Consider the following 23,919-nt stretch of genomic DNA (forward strand, 5'->3'; position numbering starts at 1 on the left):
GTTCATTTTCAGCAATAAAGGATAGATTACAAGTGTGATCAGAGGCACAAAATTTGCAAAAACTTTACAATCACTATCAAGACATGTGTCTCCCAGTCTTAACACATAAGTAATTGATAGTGGAGCATCTCGTAATGTCACAAGATTTAGAGAATGCCTAAATAGTTTAGTTGAAAACTCAGATGAGGAAATTACCATTGGAGATGGATTCCAAGTACCTTGTGAAAGGAATTGGAACTTGCACTATACAATTAAAATCAAGCATCTCTCTCCAATTGCCAAGTGCATTATTTGTACCAGGTATCAAATGCAATTTGGTTGCCATTCAACCCTTAAAGACAAAGGACATCGAATTACCTTCATGGACGGTAAAGTTCTTGCATGGCCCAAGAATTCAAACATCAAGAAAGATTACAGTATAGGAGTTCGACATGGATGCTTATACAAACTTTGCACTTCTCTTTCTTAAGCCTTCATTCATGAATCTTCTAATACATGTGAGATTTGACATAGAAGATTAGGGCATCCTCATTTTTCATGCTCTACCTTAAATAGAGAAAATGGTGATAGGTCTACTTAAACCTAAACAAGAACATGGAGGAACTTGAAAGGGTGTTCCTTGGGAAAGAACACCAAGGGAACCTTTCATAATAGTGAAAGTAGATCTAAAGATGTATTAAAACTTATTCGTTCAGGTTTATGTGGACCTATGACAGTAACCTCTTTAGGAGGATTTTTGTACTATGTTAATTTTGTCAATGACTTCCAGAAAAAACATGGATATATTTTTTGAAATGTAAAGAGTCTGATGAAGTCATTATGAGGTTTGAGGAATTCAAGACTCTAGTAGAAAATGTTAGGTAAAAGAATCTAAACCATAAGATTAGATAATGGGGGGGAATACATCTTTGTAACTTCAAAACCTTTTGTAATAATGCTAGGATTAAGAGGTTTATTGTTCCTTATGACCTTCAACAAAATGGGGCAATGGAAATGGAAAAATAGAACAATTGTAGAAGCAACCAAAACCATGGTGCATGACCAAAACCTTAATATCTCTTTTTAGGCTTAAGCTGCTAGTACTGCTGTCTATATTCAAAATAGACATCCTTAGTACCTTTTGGATAACAAAACCCTTGAAGAAGCATTTATAGAGATAAAATTTGATATAAGCCATTTGAGGATCTTTGGTTGTCCTGTTTAGATTCACATACCCAAAGAAAAAAGATTCAAACTAGAATCCTTAGGGAAAAAGGGAATATTTGTTGACTATAGTGAAACATCTAAAGCCTATAGGATTTATATCCCTGGGCAAAAAATTAATTGAGCTAAGTCGAGATGTAATCTTTGAAGAAAATGTTGCATTTAAAGATCCAAAACATTCACGAAATAGATATTGAAGATCAAGAGTCCCCTCAAAATATGGAAGAGGATCATGCTTACGAGATTTAGAGGGAAATCCATGAACATATGGAAGATGATATTCAAAACGAACCTACGGATTCTATTGACAAGCCTAGAGACAATATTGTGAATCAAAAATGCCTCTATGGGCAAGGAAAATGTTTGAAAATGCTGAAAATTATGCAGCACTAAAAGGAACCTTCAGGGAAAGAAAAAGACCTCATAAATACTTCAGTTATCTTGCCTTTATGAGTGAAATAATCAAATCAGAACCTTCTAATGTTGAGAAAGCTTTCAAACATCAAGTTTGGAAATATACCATGACAAAAGAATACCAATCTATTTTAAGAATGATGTTTGGGACATTGTACCTAGACCAAAAGATAAATCAGCGTTTCCTCTAAATGGCTCTTCAAAATCAAACATGTTGCAGATGGTGGTATTGAAAAATATAAAGCAAGATTTGTTGCTAGAGGCTTTTGTCAAAAGGAAGGAATTGATTATGAAGAAACATTTGATCTAGTTGCTTGATAAACCTCCTTCAAGGTTGTGATTGCTATTACCGCATCAAAAGAATGGAAAAGTCACCAAATGGATGTGAAGACTGCTTTTCTTGATGATATAATAGAAGAGGAAGTATACCTAGAGCAACTTGAAGGATTCACAATACATGATAATGGTTCTCATGTTTGCAAATTGAAGAAGACTCTATATGGTCTTAAACAAGCTCCTTGAGCCTGGTACGAGAGAACAAATTACTATCTTGCAAGCTTAGGCTTCTCGAAGAATGATGCAGATCCTAATCTCTACTTCAAGGTAAATGTTGAAATGTTGATTCTCATTCTTTATATTGACAACTTATTGATTACATGAGAAGATCATCTCATTACAAATGTAAACAAGATTTTGACATGAAGGATTTGGGCCTCCTGCAATATTTCCTTGTTTTATAAGTATGGCAATAGGCTAATGGTATCAATTGCAATCAAGGAAAATACACTATTGACATCTTGAAAAGGTTCAAAATGATTGATTTTAAGTCCATGACTGCTCCATGGGAACAAACTTACATAAGTTAAAAGAAGCTGCAACGAACTAGAACCAGTAGACTCCACTCTCTACTGGTAGATGATGGGATCCTTGATGTACTTGGTCAACACTAGACCAAATTTTTTTGTGCAGTAAATGCATTTAGTCAGTTCATGAGTGAGCCAAGACAGTTACATCTAGTTGCAGGAAAACACATTCTGAGATACGAGTGTGATACAATTGGATATGGTTTAAAGTATAATAATGAAGATCTAAATCTGCATGGATATAATGATTCAAATTGGGCTGGAAGTATAGTTGATTGAAAAAGCACTCTAGGGTATTGTTTCAATTTAGGATCAACTATGATCTCCTATTTTAGTAGAAAACAATCTTCAGTTGCACAAAGTTCCACAAAAGCTGAGTACATTGCAGCATCTATGGGAGCTCGAGAAGTTGTATGGTTAACAAAACTTCTTGTTAGACTATTAGGACAATCATTGGATCCAACTATTATTCATTGTGACAACTAGAGTTATATAAAGTTTTCAATGAATTTTGTATTCCATGACATATCAAAAGTTAAAACACAGAGAAATTCCTTACCGTTATGTTAGAAACATGGTGAAGAGAAATATTACCCAGCTGAGATATAGTAGTGTTAGTGAAAAAACAACAAACATTCTAACCTAGTCTCTATCTAAGACAAAGGTGGAATAGTTTAGAGGTAGGCTTGGTATGGTAGAAATGTAATTATATCTGAGATTGAGTCTCAACAATATTTATTTGTTGTACTAATAAATTTTAAAGATGTTTAATGTGTAAACTCTTTTATTGTCATGTGTGTGACTCCATGACTTCATGTGCCCATGTGAATATCATTGAGAGGTGGTAATCTTTAAATGATGAACACTTGTACTTCTGGTTGCTATTGTAAGGTGACAACTTTACAGTAGTTAATCATTCTATCATGATGAATATTATTTGACTTGATATCCGTGGACATGTCATGATAATTGATATCTCTTAAGTTATATCAACTCAATGGTGGATATCATGTGAACTGATGTTTATGGATAACCATAATGAGTTATATAATTGGGATATTCATGGTGGATATTAGTGACATAATCTTTGTGGATATGCCATGAACAAATATCCTTATGGTAGATATCGTGTGACTTGGTATTTATGGACATGCCTGTGCACATATCATAACAGATATTGTGAGTGATGATAAATATCATGTGACTTGGTATTCATGGACATGCCATTACTCTTGATACAACAATGAGGTGATATCCTTCTCTCATGCGATTATGGTGGATATCATGGGACTTAATATCAGTGGATATGCCATAACTCTTGATATCACAATGAGGTGATATCTTTCTCACACAATAATTGGATCTATTGTGTTTACATTAGGATAGTAATTATCATGGATACACCATCTTGGGAGATAGGGGGATGTTGGCACGAGGGTACAAGTTTTCTAGGTAGGGGGTATAGAGCGGCCCCAATTTGGGGACGGTGGGGGATGGGAGGGAGGAGGGGAGGTTGCATATACTATATACTATACATGTTGTGCTTAAAATGATAGTTATGAAAATATGTATAACAATATAATACATAAAGATGTAAAATACTAATTTACTAAAATTTTAAATACTTGAACGTTGCATTGAACATTGAACATTAACAATAAATATTAAAATGTTAAATACTTGAATGACCAAATGGAAGAGTTTTAACTTCTATTAAATAAATATTAAATAATAATAGTCATAGATATCAAAAGTATGAGTATCTCATCATAAAGATGATTACATTGAGCAACATGATATGATATTCAATATGACTTCTAACTTCAATATGTCCAATAGAATATAAAAAAGTTTTATTTTTCTAACTTCATTTTGTGTGGAACAATGTCTTTCATTGCACTTGTTCATTCTTATCATTTAGCAAGGCTGTTTCGGTGACAAGGACCTCTCCTTTCTCAACATCTTCAGAATGTGATGACCTGACATCTTCGTCTACATATGCAAACCGTACATTATCGTCTGGTCTTTAGTTTGTTCTCCCTTGATGTTGGGGACATTCATAAGCTCTATGTCCTCTAGAATGGAAACACATTGCTTAAAAACCTCCTCTACTCAGTCTTTGCCCTCTTCCCTTTCCTCTTTAGTCTTTCCTATTTTGATTGTGAATTCCCTTTTGATTCTGACCTACTTGAGTCATCATTCTTTTTGTGGTCTTCATTTTGGCTTCCATAAGATTGTCCACCAGATCTTCCATTACAACCTCTTCCAGTTTGTCTACTCTCAAATTTCTTGTCGAGTTTCTGTTCTACCTTCAAAGCAAATTGATATGCATCCTCAATGGTAGTCATTCTATCATTATCAGCTTTTGTTAAATACTTGGTCACAACCCATTTATGTAATAGGTAACCTTATCCTTGTTGGCTTTGGAATGACCTGTTTTGATAAGGACTCGATAAAACTCTTCTATTTATTGTTGAACAAATCTTCCCGTTTTCTTCACCTTTGCATTTTCTTCAACAAATCAAGCTCGTAGTCAACATGAATGAATTGTCTCTTCAAATTTTCCACCATCCGATCCCATTTTGTTATCCTTCTATTTCTTTCTAAGTGAACCTTTTTTAAACCAGATTTTGGCAAGACCTTTCAACTTGGCCTTTACATATTTAACCCTCTCAGTATCTACCACTGCTTCATACTCAAAATACCCTTCCATATTATTGATGCAATCAATTAGTTCTTTTGGATTCATGATTCCAAAAAATGTGGAAATTTTAATTTTAGGTCTCTTTCCAATTATGGAAATAACCATGAAATATCTCTCTCAGGGTCTTTAATTGCTTCTGGTTGCTCTTCTTTAACTTGTCCTTATTCTACTAATGCATTCTTACTTTCATCCCTTTCCCTAATATTGACACCTCTATGCAACTCTTCTTGCAATGCTTGCGCTTGTTTCTACAAATTGAAATCCTACAAGTCTTGCCAACTTGATGTTGGGATATCCAACTGGTTTTGGCCAACTTGACAGAATTGAACAATGATTTGAGTTCCCTGCACTTTTGGCTCTGCAAGGCCAAGGCGGGTGCACTTGTGTTGGCTACAATTGACTAATTGTGTGTTGTCTTTGATGTTACACAAATATCAGTCAGTGTTTACCGAGCTCACTTGGTTAGCAAGATAATTTTCCTTGTCTACCAAGCATTCCTGGAGATTACTCTGCAAAGACAGTGTCTACCGAGCTCACTCGGGTGTCGAAGGAAATTATGGTAGAAAGCAGTGTTAACTGAGTTCTCATGGTTAACTAAGGAAAGTTGGTCAGAGTCAGTGTTCATTGAGTTCACTCGGTTGCCAAAGGATTTTGCAAGTTCGCAGTGTTAACCAAGCTTCTGTTGGTTAACATAGGAAATCATTTTAGGAACAGTGTTTACCAAGCAGGGTCGGCCAATGAAGGATTTTGTTGATTTGGGATATGAAGTTTAATTATTTCAAGTATTGATTCCAGCCGACTGTGGTAATGATTATTGGTCATTGTAATTTGTAATTGAACCGACTTGATAATCTAAACAATATAAATATAAGGTCAAGTTGAGGTTCTAATGTATGTGAGAGAATGCAAGTGTATTGATTGATTGAGAAGAAAAGTGTGTGAGTATGTAAATGTTTTTATTGAGTGAGAAGGCAAATGTGAGCGAACTTGAAGGAAGGTCAGATATCCTTGTGAAGCAGTAAAGTAATATTTGATCACGAAGGATCTAGCATGAAGCAGAACAAAGATCTGTAATCAGCAATTTAGTTGCATCTCATTCAAGTCATTTCATTGTTACTTTCTTACCATTGTAGCAGTGATTCCAAAATCTCTTAACAGAGTTGGTTTAATAGCCAGTTATAAATCCTCTAACAAGGTGACAGTTCCATTGAATTGTTCTAAAAACCTCTTGCAAGGCCACTCCTAACAGGGTGATTAAATCCTCTAACAAGGTCACACCTAACAGTGTGTTTTGTAACCTTTAACCAGGTTGGCTCTTAATAGGGCTCACTTCAGAAGAGTGAAAATCAGTAACTAGTTACATTGGTGGTTTTTCTGATATTGGGTTTCCATGTTAAATCCTGGTGCCTCATGTGTTCATGTTATTTCTTTTATGCTTTCTAGTTAATCACTGTGAATGTTTAAGATCAGCGATAAATAGATCACACTGCTTTTACCGAGTTACAACATTTTTTGTGTGTTTACTGAATGTCAGCAGCAATCAGTTTTATTAACATCCAAGGGATCTGGAATATTTTTTTGTGGTAACTGATTCACCCCCCCTCTCAGTTACTCCATCTATATTTCCAACAATTGGTATCAGAGCTTTTGGTGCTTGCAGGAAAGGTTTCAAGGATCTAAGCTAAAGATCAAGATGACTTACAAGAGAGAAATTCCAAGGCTTAACAGAGAACTTTTCAGCATGGCAAGGACTCATGAGACTTCATCTGGCTTCCATTGGTGATTCAGGGTTGAAATACCTTGATGAAGAATATACAACTCCCATTGGTACATTATCTGTTGGAGACATTGCTGAGAAAAAGAACCATAACACCATGATGATAGATATTGCATTTGCTCTAAGCTATGAGGAATTTGATGATATCAAAGATTGCAAATCCGCCTTTGCTATGTGGAATAAGCTAAAAGACATCTATGGTGGTGATGACAATGTCAAGAGAGCCAAAGTAGAAAGCCCTAGAGGACAATTTGATCAAATGAGAATTAGAGAAGATGAAAACATTGCCAAATATGTTGAAAGAATCAAAGCAAGTGTCAGTGCAATCAAAGCTTCTGGAAGATATATCAAAGAAGAAATTGTTGTAAGTAAAGTTCTCAGAACATTGCTTTCTATCTATGCAATTAGAGTATCTGCTATTAAAGAAAGGAGGTGTGAGACAAATCATAAGATAACTTTGGAGACCTTAGCAGGAAGATTAAGATAACTTTGGAGACCTTAGCAGGAAGATTGATAGCCTTTGAGCTAGATAACTTTGACAATTATGTTCCAACTTCTAAGAATATTGAATCTGCATTTGAGGCCAAGCTTTCACTTAAGGAAAAAGGCAAGAAAATAAAGGACACTCAGTCAGAAAGTGAAGAAGAATCAGAGGAAAGTTTTGATAGTGATCTTGAAGTTGTTGAAGCTCTACTTGCAAGAAAATATTCTAGAGGCAGAGGAAAATACAAAGGTAAAATTCCCCTAATCTGTTTTTCATGTGAAGAAATTGGTCATATTGCAGCCAGGTGCCCAAACAAAGAAAGCAAGGATGAGAAGAAAAGTCACAAGTGTAATGGTAACAAGGATTTCAAAAATCACAAATCATTCAAGGACAAAGGTAAGAAGACATGTTTTATAAAATTACTCAATAATTCAATGTCCATAGGTTTGTTCAAAAACCTATTTCTTTTCCAATGAAAGAATATAATATATCAAATGTGTTCGATATGCACCAAAATTTGGGAGTAATATGAGTTGTATGAATTGATCCCCTTGTTTGATTTTACATCTTATATTTATAGAGCACTGAACATTACACCTCTTCTATACAAATAACTAATCGATTGCTAAAGATTTAAATTCTTGTTTGATGAGTAAATGCCTCTATCCTTAATGAGTACGAAAGTTCAATTTGAATAATCCAAGCTAAGTACGTGAATCTTCCATCACATATGTTCTTCTTCATATTTATTTGCTAGATATAATAGGTGCTGAACTCAAATAAAGACATCCTTTCTTCAGTCTTTTATGTGGCATCGCATATGAATTCCTATTGCATGGGTAAACTCCCTCTAACGCATTACAGGCCTGCATCAAACACATAACATTCGTTAGATATTGATAATTAAATAAGATTGATAATGAATAATACAAATCCATTGCTTTAGTGGTTCTGGAGAATTTTGCCACTGAGATCTCAATCATCGCGGTAGACAAAAAAATGCATAGAACATAGAGTTCTTCAACGAAGACAAAGTCCAGCATATTTTTCATGCTATTTGCGAAAAAAAATAGTCTTCTACCATCGGGTCCTCCTTATTTGTTTGTCATTTTGATGAAGTATAATATCTTAGGCTTTTATGGCAAATACAATCTGTCATTGTTCCATGTCATTAGCCCCAAACAATCCCTATTGTTTGTAAAAGATTCTTTTCCAATTTGTTTGGCTTTTGAAGTATTTATTTTATCCGCACTATCCACTCTAGTATGTGTTTCATTTTATCCTTGTCTTATATCTCTGACTTGTACACATATTGTTGTTGTCTGAATATTTATATCAATGCATGATTTGAAATAAATAACAAACTATGTTATTCTGTATTTTTGATGGCAATTTCTTGGCAGCAAATCCCTTCAACGTCTTTGGTGGACATTCTTCTCCTATATTTTCATCGCTGGAGAGAAAGTCTTTGGATATTGCTCGCTTCCAGTCTATCCTCCTTACTATCTGCTCAATATAACAGTTTGGGCATGTGCACTTTGTAATGCCCTCTTTCATTTACATTCTTGTGTCAAACAATGAAAAGAAATAACAAGGACATCTTTGGAATGATTTTTTCAGGATTCTGTAAGAAGTTTTTGATGGATCCATATTGAACCAATATACTTTGCCTTGCTTGCTCCAAACAATTAGATTATCTCCTTAAGGATGGATAGCTATGGACGAAACGTCATGCAGATCGGGGGTCAAGAATTTGGGCTCCATTAGAAGCATTTTTTCATTTATCACTCAAACCCACAATCACAGTCTTGATGCAAATTGCCTAATGTTCAGGATCTGTCTACATTCTGAGAAACTTCTGCTTTGATACGACTTGATGAAGGGTACTCTCCTTGATAACACAAACACACACAACATAGCAGAGAAATAAATGACAAATTGTAAGAATCGAACAATCGCAAGAATATGAAACTTGCTTTCTATTATTTTCATTGAAATGACATTACAATATTTAGAGATATGATGCTACAACCACATGGGCATTTTCATTACAAATATCTGCAAGATAGAGCCACCACAAACACCATCAGAACTATCTTTCATAACCCTATGGGCCTCTTTCAGACTGACCATTATTAAAATTCTATTATTTATCTTTTTCAACATTGGAATAGGCCTATAACAACTTTGGGAACTCAAATGAGTTTTTGAAGGAATTTTATTTTTCTATTCTAAGTAGTGCAACTTCTGGATACCATTACTGTGCATCTGTTGATTTCGTTGACTATTAGAACCCCATTTTGGAAATGGCATGAAGTGTTATACATGCTTGAGTTATGAAACACCACTCATGCCAAGGTTTGACCCCTTTTCGGAGCTTCTAAAGCCTTCAAACCTGAGTTAAAAGTTTTTGTACCCTTTTGCCAAAACCAACATTTTTCAATACCTTCGAAACCAAACTTTATCTTGCAATGAAACTTTAATGGTAGGCTGTGTAATAATCTCTGCAGGGTTTGATCAGAAATATGGAACTTGGACTAATGAGAATTTTGTCAAACAGTTGTTATGCAAACAAGTCCTTAAGAAAAATTACTACTGTCATGCCACTGCACTGATTGCTAACATAAATGCTATGAAATAGTAATGCTAAACTACGAAATCGTGCCTTTTAACAAGTCTCTAGATGGTGGTTCGAAAACACAATGTTGCAATAATGAATTGTAACCATGCTTATACACCAGCAACTGTTATACAATGTGCTGGTGACAAACTTCCAACTTCATATAATAATCAACATACAGTGATTAGAATGCGGACTGGGTAGTTATCATACAGACCCGTTATCAAAGTGAGTATCAATATGGAGGTCCGATTGTGCTCTGAATGTCCTCCCAGCTGCCACGTCCAGATATCAGGTCTTAAATGCCGTTTGACACCTGTAACATGCTAAACCCGACTGAAACTTATTCACCTCCGCTCTCTCTAGGACTCACTGTGGCTTGCGTATGCTGGTATATGGCCTGGCGAAATGGTGAGGGTGTCTCTTCGATGCCGAGTTGCTGCCTTCAAATCACTACCAAGGATACTAACGTCCTTACAGACCCTTCAACCTTTGTGAGTTATGCCTGGTATTAATCCCGACCTGCTACTACTGGATGGAGATAATCACGTGCAGGATTTACCATGGAGAAAACCTGAATGCTGTCCAGTTACTCCCATCTGTTACGTATTCCACTACTGTAGTTTGGTGTTACACAATGCTGTTACAGCCTAACTGAAATTGGGAATGGTACTTACGTAGGTGACTTCTATTCTGCCGTGGGGTGACTGACCTCTCCTTGTCGTCCAAACTCCAATTACCAATACAATGACCTGTGTGTGTTATTAGGCTCTATTGACTTCTATCACCATTCTGCTATGGAGCTATAATCTCCTGAGATCAACGTATCAGTCCAGTCCTTAGTTCTGAAAGTACAATGTGAGTGCCAGGTTTGCATCCAGCCTCACTATTTTCTTTAAGGGGTTTCGTCTTTAGGAAATATCCAGTCACATTTAAGCAACCTTTAGGATTTTGTAGAAATATCATATATTCGTGGTAACAATCCCATTGCAAATGCTTTCTTTTATAATCTCAAAGTGAGGAGAGATACGAACAACTTAGCAATATGGGATAAAAGACTATTTTGTTTTTTAGTCACTTAAGTCATTTTTTCATAAAGTGACTTTAAATAATAAAGTACCTTATAATTCAACTTAATAAGATAATGCTAAGTTGGTGGTTTGGGTTCGGTTCCAAGTTTGAAGTTCGAGAACTGGTTCACAAGTTTGACAAAATTTTGGAAAGAGGTGTGGGTTTGTTAGTACAAAAATATGTAAAAATTATATATATATATATATATATATATATATATATATGTATGTATGTATGTATGTATGTATGTATGTACATTTTTATGAAGCATGAGTTAAAACTAGAATGTAGCATAGTAGCATAAACACATTTAAACAACAAAAACTTTAAAACACCATAAACAGTTAAATCTGTAATCATAGTGATCATACCATCATATAGTAACATAGTTCAATCAACTTCAACATCAAAGATTCAAAACATTTAAAATATCAAGTTCAAGTATCATTGTTTCACGCTCATTGTTTAACAAATGGAATGAAAATCTATTAATATTCTAAACGCTTAGTTCTAAGTTCTTCAATCTTCATCTTCTTCATCTTCTTTTTCTCTAGCATTACTTGTGCTGAGGCCAATGAGATCAGCAGCAGAATCAACAATGGTATTGACATCAAAGTCATCAAAATCATCAACTGTAAGCTGAGCAGTGGAAGCATCCAAGTCCGCAATCTCTGCACCTACATCCCACTTCTTTGTCTCCCCTTGTTTGTATTCTTGACTCTTGTGCAAAAGAAGGCACAAGTTGTTATGCAGAAATACTAGGTTCTTTGCTTTTTTTGATTGCAACCTGTTGTGCTTCACCGAGTGGATGAAAGAATAGGTGCTCCAATTTTTTTTTGATGCAGAAGAAGTAGAAACCTATAAAGACAACATAGGGTAAGCAATTAAAAAAGAATTAATTCAATCTTATAAAAAAATTAAAATCACTTTCTAGTCATGATTCTTTTGAAGATAAAGTGAGCTAATTTTTTAAAAATAAAACTTACTTGTGATATAACTTTTATTGCAAAGGGCTGCAATGTTTGGAATTTTTGGCCATGGAGGTACCACCAACCATTAGCATCCTTATTGAACCAATGATGAAGAGCATCATTACTTAGACCTCTAGCATTGACAAACTCTATGAACTCATCCATGATTACATCTCTCATATCATCATCAGGAAATATTCTTCTAAATGCTACTTGGTACCCGTTGGACACTTCCATAACTCTATATGGTGGCAACCTTCTTGGTAGATCACAATATTGTGAGCTATAGTATTTGGGGGTCAAGGCATAGGCAAGCAAATGTAATGGAGTGGTCATTTTGTTCCATCTTTCATCAATAATTTTTTGCACTTGTTTGAAAAAGGTCTCTTGTGGATCTTGCTCCTTCTCATTTATAATTTGCTTGTTCTTCTCAATCATTGAGCCTATGCCATCATAGATCTCTCCAAGGCAAGGCCTATCCATGTCAGTGTACCTAAGCATGCTCATAATGGGTACGGTGATCTTAAGGAGATATTCGACATGTTCCCATGACTCAGCCAATAGCCTATCCTTTATTTTGTTTGCCCTTTCAGTGTTCTTTTGCTTCCATACACTCCAATTGTGGCTGATTACCATACCTTGAAGTGCATCTTTCACTTGCACAAGTCGTCTTAAGACGATTATATGTGATGCAAAACGGTTTCAGCAACTTGTGACATAAATTAGAGCAAAAAACAAGAACTATTAGATAGATATTTTAGAGAAAAGTGTACACATTGCACAAGCAAAACATGATTTTTTTTTTTTTGTCAATTATTAAAAATTAAATTACTAAATTCAAATAGAGTTCAAGTTCATTTACCTTCAATAGCTCCAATTTTGAGTAGTTCTTGAAAAGAGATTGAGTCATGTGGTGGTTTGTGACAAACATTGTATGTCCTTAGCATCTTCATACTTGTTTTGATCCACTCAATTTGGTTCCCAATCTTTTGTAGCATAAGATTGAGTGAATAGATTGCACAAGGTGTCCAAAAGATATATTGATATTGTGATTCAACCAACAAACCTGCTGCTCTACAATTTTTGCATTGTCCATTATGACTTGGATAACGTTTCTTGCACCCACTTGTTCAATTGCCCCCAATTAGGATATCAACACTAAATGGCCCATCTTTTACTTTGCCCTCACAATCCACCGCTTTCAGAAACATTGCCCCTTTAGGGGACACTGTAAGGACATTGATCAAGGGATGGTTCTTGGAATCCTTCCAGCCATCTGAAACAATTGTCACTCCTATCTCAACCCATGAGTCCTTTATGGGCTTCAATTGATTTTCAATCGGTTGGACCTCGTCATCCAACAAGGTGGCGCACACTTTCTCATCCCTAGGGCCACAATACCCTTTTGGAGCTTCATTGGCACCCCTCAACATGTCCTTCCAAAATGGAGTGCGGAGAACATTAAATGACAACTTATTTGCATACAAACACCTTCCCACCTTAATGTCAGCAATTTTTCGACCCTAATTTTGAAAAGTAGTTTCTAGTGACCCCTTTCTTTTTGTACAATGGGGACAGATTTAGTATCAGTGTCTGTTGTAGTACTAAAGGATGGGTGGTTTTGTACTATAACATTTGGGGGGGGGGCTACATTCCCTTTGCTCTTTTACTTTTATTGGCATTTCTATTGTGTTCTACTGCCCTGTGTCCTCTCTCTTCTACTGCCTCATGCTCTTCAATATAGTTTAACATAGTTTGATTTGGTATAGGGGCACCTTTTTTGCCAAGGCATTTCTTGACTCCTTTTCCCATGTAACCACATAAATGACCTACCACATGATAATAAAACCTATTTCTTTCTACACCACATCCTCGACATCTCCAACAGAATGCACCACCTCTTGGAAGGGGTTTTAAAATGTCTACATACTTCCATAGTGGAGAATCAGAGTTGGGTTCCATTCTTTGTTCAGTGTTGCCTACTGATGAAGAGGTAGATGACATTCCTTTCCCTATGGCAAGAAATTCGATACATGTTCATAATTTATATGCAAGAAAATGATAAATTTTGGAATAGTGGAAAAGATTCAAAAGAATATATGAAGATTGAAAGAGAAACGGAAAAATGAAAAAACTAGAACAAAAACAATAGCAAATGGAATAAGATCTTACCTTTTCTAGCCATTGCAAGCTTGCAAATGTGTATGAATGATGCACAAACACTTGAAGAACACCAACAAATCATTCTTCAAACTCCTCCTTGCACAACCAGATGCTTGCTCAAAAACTTATGTGCTCTCCCTTAAGACAAAATAACCTCTTTAGAAACATAAAATGACAATGGGAGGGCACAAAACCAATTAATAACACCTTTTAAGTTTTATGGACGCCAAAATATTATTAAAAATTGCAAATTAAACACCTTTCAAGCCGTACGTCTCTGCAGGTTCAAACTTTGTTCAAACTTGGTTTGAATTTTTTGATGTGGTTCGCCTGGGTTCGAACTAGATCGAACTAGGAGTGCAAAAATCACACCTTGGTCAAACCAAGTTTGAACTAGGCCCGAACTTCGAACCGATTCTAACTTACCTTGGTCCGAAGGGGGGGGGGGGGAGGTAACCTCCCCATGCAACCTAGAAATAATGTGACTTTAACCTTAGAATTTCCTTTTTAAAATCTCCTCAATTGAGACCAAAACTCCTGTGACTGGCTGGTATCCTAAATCATATGCTGTTAGCCTGTCCGGATGGAAAGATAGACCAACTAGGCACCATTATGGCTAGCGCAGAGAAGGGGACATTACAAGCTGATATAACTAAAGTGATTCTTTATGGAAGAAATTAGAACATTCTAAAGTTCAACGGATAATTTACTATAAATAGTAAATTCCCAAAATAGTAACTTTGCACAAAGATAGCCCTTATTGAAAAACTGGGCAATGTTTTTTTTAGTGATGCAAGATTGCTCTTACACCCTGGATGCTCTTGCATCAATTATGAGTGTGGTTAGGTTTGCTAGTATAGATTGGTTATTTTTTGGGAGAAATCTATGATGAAAAGATTCCATGAGTGAAAAGCAAAGGCCATAGTAGTAGATAAGGAGAATGATGGTAGTAAAATGTTTTGGCCAAGGGTGAAAAAAATGTTATCGACTCTTGGAACAATTTGACCACACACATACATTTCTTTGCATTTGCATTGTCTCCCAATTGTTATAATACAAAGATCTTTATTTGTAGAGAACTAGATAGTACAAAGACAATGAATTTGTTGAAGGGTAAAAGAAGCATTTTAAAGGTTTTTTTTTAAATCTAGAAGTGGAGTGAGAATGGTAGGTTTATCTTGTCAAAAGATCATGCTATTTGTACTCCAATGAGAAAAAACAAGACAAATGCTCATACATGGTGGTATCTCCATGGAAAAGTTATATGTTTCTCTAACCTCTTGCAATCAAAATTCTATCATGAGCTACAAGTAAGCAAATTTTATTTACTAAATGTTCTTATTGTTTTTTCACATTATAACTTGTGTAGAATTTTTCTCCAATTGCAATAGGTTGAGTTATATTACTTAGTGAAATTGGAGTTCATGCATTTTTATCCACTTAAGCAAAACTGTTGGCTGAAAAAAGGAAAGGTCTTATGAACTTTACAACTTGTGCCTTATATCACATCCTTCTACACCTTAGCCTTGAAAATAAAGGAGGCGATGGGCATTAACTCTAGTAACACTTCTCAAAATTAAAGTTTACTAAAGTGGTGCTTCCATAACCTAGCAGCCTCAGATGCTCTAGGCATTACTTTAACTTAGTTGTGAATTGTTTTAAAGTGGACATTAGATCAAAGGGACCCTAGCATATATTTGTAGTATTCTGAAAGGGTAACCAATATTTGCACTTCCAACTACTTTCTTTAATCCTTTGCTCCTCTAGTTGGATTACTAGGTGCGTGATTAAATTCAATTTCTTCCTCAACTCCAGCCTCATGAGGCTCAACCTCATCTTCACTCATTTTGTTAGCTATCATACTCCACATTGTAAGAAACAATAATAAGATTTATAAAAGCCAAAATTGAAACCACACATAATGCAGGGATTAAGACTGAGGTTTTCTTGTTATTTTTCTTAAAGTCACACGAAGCACATAAGCAGAGGATACAGATATAGGAATCCTTGTTCTTAACCTTGTCAAATGAGGATTTCATGCTTGTTTTTCTTATTTCAAGTTGCAGGAAGAGCAAAAGCAGAGACTACAAAAAAAGTTACAATCCTGATTTAAGAAAAACATGGACATTTTAATATTGCTATTATAAAATTACAAGGAAAAATCTGATCATTATTTATTTTTAAAACAAATATAATGAATTAAAATTAATTTTTTTAACAATGTAAATTGTAAATCCCTAATTACTAAATTTGTCAACTATAATTAGTAATTCATAATTACTATTAGTCATTGACTTGAACAATAAACAAAGTTCAAAAGTCATGAAGGAAGCCTATTTTGAGGCTTGAATATTGCTTTGAATTTTTTAATTCAATCTTGCGTTGATGCCACTATTTATCAATTAACTCAATACTAATGCCCTCACAAGCAATCTTTCTGATGGTGGCAACTTGATCTTGCAACTTTCAACTTTGTGGTTTAAACTTGCGATTGAGTTAGAATGAGGCTTGGATGCCTGTTTGTAATTTTTTTGTGTTATAAGGGTGTTGCTGAGGCTATACGCTATTAGGGCTTGTTGCACATAATTAACAGATAATTTTATAAAATAAATTTTGATTTATTCTATTATAGGGAACACTTGGAAGTACTTGGAATTGTTGGGAGACCCTTGGGATTCCTTTGATGTCTTACGGACTTCACAGTGTCCTTAGATGAAGGGGATATTTCAAAAACATCTCCAAGTTTTGAGTGGCAGTGGTAGGATGATTGGGGAACATTCCCTCCAAGTCCCTGCATCTCAGGGATGTGGGTATTTGGTGGGTGGGAGGGATCTGTCCCTGTGGACTATTGCTAAATACTTGCAATGGCGAGGGGAAGACTATTCTTACTTTCTTTTGAATACAAATTTGTTTGGTTGAACTTGTGATCTCAGTTGTTTCTTTGACTCCATTTTGAGTTTCTTGTCTTCTTTCCTAGCCTTATGTCCTTTGAGTACGTCTCTCATGTTTATCTTCTTCATCTAGCATGGATGCTCATAGAGCTTCAAGCTATGACAATTAATAATTGAGTACATCTCCATGAAAAGGACAGATCAAGTTTGGATGTGTTTTCACCTAGGGCCATCAAAGTTGTGCAAGGCTCGTATTTTAGTAGCTTAACTTTGTTAGCTTGCCCTAGTAAGCCTCAAGAAAGCCAAACTTTATGCTATACATTAAGTTTTTGTTCCTTCCTTTGTTTATCATGTGTTTCTTACTATAATTTTTCTGTTATTTTGAGTTGATCCTTAAATTCAGATTGGTACAATCTTTTCAAGAAACTTTGATGCTTTGATCATCTCAATATTTTGCCCTGCTCGTGTATCCTACTTATCAAAAACTACATCAAGTAGACTAGAAGGTAAATATCACAAGCATAACTCAAATAATGACTTAGTAGAGAAGAATATAATGCTTTTTCACAATTTTACAAGAATGCTGAATGTAAACTCTTCAATAAGGACTCAAATTAATAAATTTTTAAATATTAGTTGCTACTTGTTAATTATATTAGAAATGATATTTTCTTTCAGAGGAGAAAAATATCCATGGCACACAGCTCAATTTTTATCTTGGGAAGTCCCAGTGCAAAGGAAGAACAAGTCTTATAATAATAACTAGGGCCTTGTGACCTCTTTTGTTATCTTGGAAAGACAAGTACAAGAAGTGGGACATCTTTCTTCCCTCTAATTTTGCCTTTTCTCCTTAAATGAAATACCAATTTTTTTTCGTATCCTTAAATAGATCAAATCATACTTTGAATTCAACTTTTACTCTATATATTTCCATGGATGATAGGTTTTTCCCGACCCTAGGAGAGTTCCCAGATTTAGGAAGTTGAAATGTTAGTAGTTCAGTTGACATTACGATTTAATGTTCTTATTGTTGGTTAACATCAAACTGGCCGTGGTTCTGCTAAGTTTCCTACTTTGATTGTGGTCACGTCACAATAGTTTGATTCCATTTGTCAAAACTTCAATATTTCCTGAAGAAAGTGCATATTCAGGTCCAATTTGTTGCATTCTTGTAGCTATTTTTTCTTTTTCTTTGACTATGTACTTGAGTCAAATTTGCATTGAACAAGCACATGTGCTGCAGTAAACTTGAACAGGTTTGAGAATATAATACATTGGTTTCCTAAATCCCTCAAATATGTATGTCTTCAACAAAGATATATTGAGAATTATTTCACATTTTTTGATGATCTAATAGGTTTTTAGTAGGAACTGGTTCATGAGCTGGTTGAACATATGGTGATAGAATATATGGCATTGTGATGTTCCAATTCTTTATGATCAAAATCAAAATCTTGTATTATAGTTTTTCATTTATGTCTGATTCGATTGCAAATCAACTTTGGTAATTTTTTTATCTTTGCTTTATAATGGGCCTTTGCCACTCTACTCTAGATACATAATATATGTTATCATTTGCAGGACACATTTTAAATATCACGTGAAACAAACATTTTAATATCACAGTTTCTAAATTTTCTAGTGTACACTAAGTCTTCTTCCCTCCTAAGCTAGACTGATGGTTTGTTTAACTATGGATATGATTGAAATGATCTAGGGGGTGTTTGTATATTGACAATGAATTTATATTCTGCTTGATCCTAATGGAGGTTGTTTGGATCACATGACATAGTTTCTCATAGAAATAGAGAAGCAAAAGGTGGCAGAAAAGGAGGCTGAAACACAAAAATTGAAGGCAGTGACAGAAGCTGAGAAAGATGCACATGTAAGCAAGATTTTCATGGAGCAACGGATGATGGAAAAAGAAAGCATCAAGTTGCAACAAAAAATAGAAAATGAAATGTACTTCGCTCAAGAGAAAAGTATTGCAGATTCTAATTTTTACAAGTATGCAACTACAGCTCCATGATATATACGGTTGGTTCTTTGTTGGATCAAGTAGAGCCTTGACCATAAGGAGTCTAAGCAAACATAACTGTGGATCACATTTTTGTGCCAGGTTTAAGAAGGAAGCCGAGGCAAACAAATTACTGTTAACTCCAGCATATTTGGAATTAAAGTTTATGGAGGCTGTTGCAAATGATACAAAGATCGTTTTTGGAGATAAGGTAATGCATATACCACAATATTCATTATTAGTTTCTTTCTTGATGGTGAAGAATTTGGATCTTGCGTCGATTCTCATTTATTTAGATTCTCAGTCATTATATATTCTTCTGACTCCCAGGTACCCAACATGGTTCTTGACCAGAGACTTCTGCAAACAGATTCAAAAGAGTTTAATGCCTGAAAATATGACAGCTCCAAGTAAATATGTTGAAGTATTGCAATTTTGTTCTATTGTGAGACCATATATTTTCTTTTTCTTTAATAGCTAGGCAGTGTTGGGCTTCATATTAATTAAGTGTAACAAATAGTTACTAAAAGAAAGGAAATGAATTTTGTTCATGTTCTATCATCGATGGCTCTTTGTACCATATATAAACAGTTTTGGTTGCCTGTGCTGCCATTCTATTTTCAGTGTGATAAATGGCATTGACTATTAGTGTTTTATCTGTTTGGACTTTGGACCAATAAAATGAACACAGTTGTGTTTCTTCAGCAGAACTTATAACTCAAATTTCTAAGCTTGCAGCCGATTATGAATCCTGATTTATTTCTAATCTAGAGGAAAAATTCACTCCTAATATTTATATCTTTTAAGAAGGGTTTTTGTCTAACGATATTTATATTGCTCTGTATACTTTACAAATTTCTCGTGAAGCTAATCTACTGCTGGAAAGAAAACTAGAATTTAGTCATTGTAAAAGATGAAACAGATATACTATGAGAGGGAGTCTGTACCATTTTGTAGCTTCCCTATAAGCAATGAAATAAAGTTATCACAATGTTTATAAACAAAGAACATTGTTCTTTTATACATAATTCAACATCGTGATATTAATAAATATTGTTATTGTAATATTAAAATTTGCATACAACATGTGGTTTCATCGTTTTTCCCTCCACTTCTGCTCATCTCCTTTGGTGAATAGCTAAACCCTCTTTATAATATTTTTCCTTATCCTCGAATAAGCTAAATCATTCATTGAAGACATGTATTCTCTTTGTACATTTCTTTAAATAATATGTTTCTCTTGGGCCCTAGAAGAATTATGCAGGTAGAGTTAAAATGACTGCTCAATCGCGACTCGTCATGGGTGAAAACTACAGTGGGCTTGATCTTGATTCTCTCTCTGTTATGACTTTGGTGGTGTCAACCTATGTTACTCCGAAGCTGCCTCTTTAACTCCTCAAATTCATTTGTCACTTTTGCATTGAAAAAAGCATAGTTGCCGCATACAGATTTTGCACAAGTATGGTACATTATTTTCCTTCACTACAAAATATTGATACATCATTTTCCTTCTCAACTTAAAAATATTTCCAAGTTTAACAAAGGGGTGTTGGAGAATTATCTGTCACAGTTTGTGCTGATATGATAGGTAACATACTGTGAACAAGTTTCATGAGCTGGTTGAACAGTTTGCTAATTGGATTTGGCTATGTGCCTTGTTCATTTGTCACTAATGTTTGAATTGATCATGAATCAACTCTGATAGGATCTTTATTCTTCTGTAAATATGGGATATTAAAGAGAAATTAAATTATAAGTAAAATGAAAAACAAACAAGACTAGTGCACCATATTTATCGTGGTTCACTACAACTGTGGCTACGTCCACACCGAGAGCAGAGCAATTATATTTATACAACAGTCTTCAACAGAAGACAAAGAGTCAAACAAAGAAATTAACAGTCAGGTAAGATGAAATGAAGAGTTGGACGTCATATCCAACAATCTCTCAGTTGAAGTTCAACTCATGCTGCAACCTCATATCTGAACAACCTCCCACTAACATGGCAACATGACAACATAATCTAACATCTCCACAAAAGAAGATCACATGCTCCAAAGAGCACAATCTATTAAGAAAACTTGTTTCATGTCAACACTCTAACCTGGAATCTATGAAAAATTACAAACATCTTCATATCACACGAAGATAACCATCTCGTGACAACATAACTCTTACTACCAAATAAAAACTTCCATTGAAGTATGACACTGAACTCTCCATGGTATCAAAAATAAAATCAGAAAACCATATCAAACATCATACTGAACAACTATATTTCAAGCTGCAATTTGTCCATAATGAGCCAAACCAAACAACACCATTATCAATTAGTGCTCCCAACAAAACTGTACAGTTAAAAAAACACAACCCCAAAAACCACCTCTCCGCCCCTCATCAAAATTAGATCAACACCAGTCTACACTACCAAAAAATACACCAGTCGTTTGCAATCGTAGCTACCTTGAATAATTACCACACAAGCTAGCATTCACTCTCCTTCACGACTACACAAATTTTTTTTCCTGCTTTCAAATAACAGAAGACCCCTTAGAGATCATTTCATGCTCCACTCTCTTTCCACAGCTCGTGACAAGTAAACTTATTGCCTCAAAACTAGGAATGAGCATCTCTCTTCTCATCCTCCAGCCATGCCTTAACCTTCAGATTCACAGTCCAAACTTATTTTATTATTTTATAATCTTATGACCCTTTGTCTTCCTTCCGTGATCTAGCATATCCTCTGCTAATCCTTCATCCATAGGCCGCCATGTTAACTCGGGAAAAAGCCTGTAACAGTTAGAGAAATGCATGTGCTTCGAGAAAGCTAACATTCGAGGGCTTAATGTTGACCTTCATTATTATACGGCTTTGTCAGGTTCAATCCACGACCGTCCACCTCCAAGACTCAACTTTTTTTAAACACAGGAAGGCCATGTCCAAGAGCAAGAGTATAGTGAAATCTTCACGCATCTGCTAATATCCAATACCGATGTTGATGTGGTTATTATCCTTCACCGTCTCTTCCAGATATAGTGCAACGATAGTAACTTTTCTCACAAGTGGTAACAAATTCAGCTCTACGCAACATCTCTTCCACTTTTCTTGAAATTCCACGCAAAAATTGCTCACATAAATCAGAACTGGAAATAAGATTATTAAAATTAAATTGTTGAAGGCGAACTAAACAGAATTTCAAGAGTATACACAAACATGCCTCTTCAAATTCCACATAGACTTGACTTTGGCGTCAAACCCCTTCAGACCGCGTTCTCTTCTAAATCCTGATATAACAATATTTGGTCTTTCAAAAATTAACTCTCTTTGCTGCGGGTGGAAGCCCCAAACCTTTGGGCACCTATCCACAATGTGCTTTATGATATGTCTTCAATGACACTTTGCCAACAATAATCAATCACTTCCAGCTACATTCAAGTTTTTTTATTTAGTTATCAAGCAACTTTTGTGTGCACTAATCCCTCCTTTCAAAAGATTTCTTTTCACCCATCAGGTCTCTAACACGCCCATCTTCTCTCCTGACAGCGATACACACTGTCGTTCTTCAATTTTCTGGTCCCTCCAAATTCAATAAAAATTACTTTGAATAGGCAATGCTTAAAGGCTCCTTTTAATTTCTTCTGCATCACGTTCAATACTCTGCTCTCTTTGATCTTTTCTAGGCTCTTATAGTCTGCTCTGCTCCCCAGGACCTTAAATGCTCTGATATCAACCGAAGATGAATTAAATTATAAGTAAAATGAAAAATAAACAAGACTAGTGCACCATATTTATGGTGGTTCACCACAGCTGCGGCCACATCCACACTGAGAGCAGAGCAATATTTTATATAGTCATTGCAACTTAAATACACAGGGCTTTGCCCTTATATTTATACAATAGTCTTCGATTGAAGACAGAGTCAAACAAGAAATGAACGGTTAGGGAAGGTAAAATGAAGAGTTGGATTTCATATCCGACAGATATGACACTGTACTTCAAATGCATAATACATGTCATCAGTCGCAGAAAATATACCAAACTACATTTGAAGTTAAGTTCAACATCATAAATTTCTCTTGCACTGTGTCCCTTTCCGATGTATGCTAGACAAATCATTTGTTTGTTTAAGTACAGGTTATTATTTTAATGATCTAGAGGTTATTTGCACGTTGATGATAAATTCATATTTTGCTTGATCCCAATGGCCTTTGTTTGGATGATATTCTATAGTTTCTCATTGAAATAGATAAGCAAAAGGTGGGATACAAGGACACTATGAAACACAAAATTGAAGGTTTTGGATGAACCCGGAAAAGGTGCACATGTTAGCAAGATTCTTACGTAACAATAGATGATCGAAAACGAAAGCACGGAATTGCAATTAGAAATGGAAAATGAAAGAACTATTGAAATTTCTAAAATTTAGATTGTTTCTTTTTTGAATCTGCTGAAGCTTGGGTACATAAGAATTCTTTTAGGTGGATATCTGTGGATCACATGTTTGTGCCAGGTTTAAGAATGAAGCTTAGGCAAACAAACTACTATCGACTCCAACATATTCACAAATTGAAGTTAATGGGTCCATTGCAAAAGGATAGAAGATTATTTCTGGAGAAGATAATGTATATAATACAACTTTCATTACTTGTGCCTTACTTATGGTGATAGTTATGGATCTCATGTTTTTTCTCGTTCATTATAAATTCTCAAAGTTGCTAGTTTGGGTTCAGGTTGAAGTTGG

At 35.1% G+C, this 23,919-nt stretch overlaps 1 protein-coding gene across 1 annotated transcript in view; it reads left to right on the forward strand.

Annotated features, from left to right (window-relative positions):
* Positions 1–19,888, forward strand: part of LOC149570519 (uncharacterized) — a 115,427-nt gene extending 95,539 nt beyond the window's left edge. Inside the window, exons 7-9 of the mRNA XM_089823116.1 lie at positions 18,954–19,168; positions 19,281–19,389; positions 19,509–19,888. Coding sequence (XP_089679242.1) covers positions 18,954–19,168; positions 19,281–19,389; positions 19,509–19,571 — 387 coding nt within the window. The 3' untranslated portion in view covers positions 19,572–19,888. The remainder of the gene's footprint in view (positions 1–18,953; positions 19,169–19,280; positions 19,390–19,508) is intronic.
* Positions 19,889–23,919: the final 4,031 nt, after the last annotated feature.

The sequence above is a fragment of the Cupressus sempervirens genome, chromosome 3, assembly GCF_028749045.1.
Source record: "Cupressus sempervirens isolate cs-2001-9-10 chromosome 3, ASM2874904v1, whole genome shotgun sequence".
Classification (NCBI taxonomy): domain Eukaryota; kingdom Viridiplantae; phylum Streptophyta; class Pinopsida; order Cupressales; family Cupressaceae; genus Cupressus; species Cupressus sempervirens.